The 2,975-nt window shown below is 40.1% G+C and overlaps 1 protein-coding gene across 1 annotated transcript in view; it reads right to left on the reverse strand.

Annotated features, from left to right (window-relative positions):
- Nucleotides 1-15: 15 nt before the first annotated feature.
- SPAM1 (sperm adhesion molecule 1) overlaps nucleotides 16-2,975 on the reverse strand; it is a 10,368-nt gene continuing 7,408 nt past the window's right edge. Inside the window, exon 3 of the mRNA XM_007946756.1 lies at nucleotides 16-708. Within this exon, the coding sequence (XP_007944947.1) occupies nucleotides 16-708 (693 nt within the window). The remainder of the gene's footprint in view (nucleotides 709-2,975) is intronic.

Consider the following 2,975-nt stretch of genomic DNA (forward strand, 5'->3'; position numbering starts at 1 on the left):
CCTAAAAACACTAAATTAAGCTACTAAATATAAAAATTTCAAAGATATCAAGACATAAAGTATGTGGACAAGAAACTTAACGAACATTGAACTTATACTTGAATTGGTTGTTTCCTTTTTCTCGTTTTGAAGACTGGACATGTTTTTCCTGTCAGCACCCTGACAGTCCTCTCGGGCATTGGTGGAAGTGCCTTTCTCTGAACAATTGGTCTTGAGAGACCCACTGAGATCTGTCTCAGGAACGAATGGAGATTCTGTGACAAATGGTGTGGAGTTTGAAATGTTGCTAAAAGTGAGAGAATTTTCCACTTTATGGCTGGAAGAACCAACCTTGGGTTCTTCACTTAGAAAGGTGTCTATACAAACGCCTTCAGCAGTGCACACATTAATAGCATGAATGCTTGCCAGATCATCTCTCTCCTTACAACCGAAGCCAGCATAACAGCTGCACTGAAAGTTTTGAGAAAATTGCTGCAGGTCTTCAGGTGTGGGTTTCCCATGTACTATGTACTGTCCACCTTTTCCAATATGAATAACAAAATTCTCTGGGTTCAGGTGAAGATAGTCAGTTGAATTCCACTGTTTCCTGGTGCATACTCCTTGTTCCTGGCAAAGCACCTGGCTACACATTTTGGCTGCTAAGGTGACGTTGATTATGTAAGGATTCAGTGTGGTTTTCAAGTAATTGGCTAGGCTCATACAAGATTGCTGTGAAATGATAAGAAGGTGAGGGTCAGTATATCAAGAGACAAGTTAGTTCCTATGTGAATTAATTCACTGTAATAAGCAAACTTCAAGAAAGCATGAATAAAACAGATGAAGTAAGAGGTAGCAAACATTTTAAACTTTTCCCCTTTAATAAGCAAGATTAATTCAACTGTTTTTTGCAACATTTGTAATAAAGTATCATATGCCACTCTCTGGTAGCACTTGACTTCTAACCAGAAGGCTGGCGGTTCAAATCCACCAGCCACTCCTCGGAAGGAAGATGGGGCAATCTACTTCCGTAGTGATACTGCCTCGGAAACCCAAGGAGGGGTCGCTATGAGTCAGGTCCGACTTGACGGCATATAGCAACATAACAGCAACATGCCACTCTCTGCCACTGAATGAGTGACCTACCAATTGAGGCTTAACACACTCTAGCCTTGATCTTCCTTAATAATTCATAATCAGGGAGGCAGAAAGGTACAATAGTTAGAGCATGAACTCTGGGGCCCATCTACCTGATTGGAGTCAGCTCTGTCAATTGCTAGCTGTGTGAGCTTGGGCATCAAAGTCACTAAGCTTTCTAAGTCTTAGTTTCTTCTCTGGGTGACCTTGGACAAATTAATTAGCTTGGCTAAGCTTCAGCTTCATCTGTAAAATAAGGTTAATTATACACCTACCTCATTGGGATGTTGTAAAGATGAAAAAAAATCCGATTTATATAAAATTGCTTAACACAAAATCAAGAATATCATTAGTTAGCCCTCAATAAAGAATAAATAAATGTAATAAGTTTCACATTTGTTAGGCAAGTTTAAACAACATTGGAAAGAGTGGTTTCTAAATTTGCTAGCTCAGAACAACTAAACAAGTTGTTAAATCAAGTACTCTTTCTATTACATGCTATATATACTTCAATTTAAGAATGAATTATGACAGCTCTTTTACAAATACACTTATTTATCAGTGTATGAGTGTTGAATAACTGGAATGTTTCATCTTAAGACTGGTGCATCCTAAAACCCTAACACCAGCCTTTTAGAATCTTATGTAGGCACTTTCTTTCATGATCTATAGTTCTGCTGATTGAACTGACTGTGCTAGTTCCTCAGCAGACCAAAGGAAGTGGTGGTGGTAGGTCAACAGCAAAAGTCAAGAAATCTTGGCACCTTTCTATATTAACCTGTTTTTGTTACCTTCCTTGAGACGAGGCCATCTGCAGTAGGCAAAATAATGTCCCTCAAAGACGCTCACACCCTAATTCCCCTGAACCTGTGAATATGTTACCTTGCATGGCAAAAGAGACTTTACAGGCATAAGAGATGAGGAGAGTACCTGATTTATCTGGGTGGGTTCAATCCAATCACTTGAGTCCTTAAAAGCAGAGAACCTTTCCCAGCTGAGTTAGAAAGACAAGATGAAAGAAGAGGGAGAGATCCAAAGCCTGAGAGAGACTTAGCTAGCCATTGCTGGATGTTAAACCCAAACCCACTGCCACTGAGTCAACTCCAACTCATCATGACCCTCCTTGGGTTTCCAGGGCTGTAAATTTTCACAGAAGTAGATTCCTTCATCTTCCTCCTGCACCAACCTTCCAGTTAGCAGACAAATGCCTTACTCACTATGCTACCAGACCTCCTTTGTGGGATGCTACTGGCCTCTAAAAACTGGACAAAGCTCTTAGCTGACAGCCAATTAGGAAATGGAGAACACATTGCTAGGACCACAAGGAAATGAATTCTGCATCCAAATGAGCAAGGGAGGATCCTCCATAGAAAGGAATGAAGCTTTGCCAACTCCTGAGTTTTACCCTGTGAAACCTGTGTTGACTTCTGATCTACATAACTGTAAGACAATAAACTTGTGTTATTTAAACTGCTAGTTTGTTATAAATTTTATGACAGCAGTAAAAAGCTAATACACTTTCTCCCTTCATATCTCTCCACAGCTTTGCATGGTGTTTAGAATAAAATTCAACTTCTTGTCTTGACTGGTATACAGACTAACATGGTATATATAACCCTTCATTCCTCTTGTTCAACCCTCCTTGCCTATTCTTCCTCGGATGTAGTAGTTGCTTCCAAACTATGGCAGTTTCATTTCAGACTTTAGCATGAAGAATATTGAAAGTACCATGGACTGTCAAAAGAGCGAACAAATCTGTCCTGGAGGAAGCACAGCTAGAATGCTCCTTGGAAGTGAGAATGGCCAGACATCGTCTCACCTACTCTGGTCATGTTGTCAGAAGGAATCATTCCCTGAAGAAG

This window comes from Orycteropus afer, unplaced genomic scaffold (genome assembly GCF_000298275.1).
Source record: "Orycteropus afer afer isolate SDZICR_OR568_19922 unplaced genomic scaffold, OryAfe1.0 scaffold00170, whole genome shotgun sequence".
Classification (NCBI taxonomy): Eukaryota; Metazoa; Chordata; class Mammalia; order Tubulidentata; family Orycteropodidae; genus Orycteropus; species Orycteropus afer.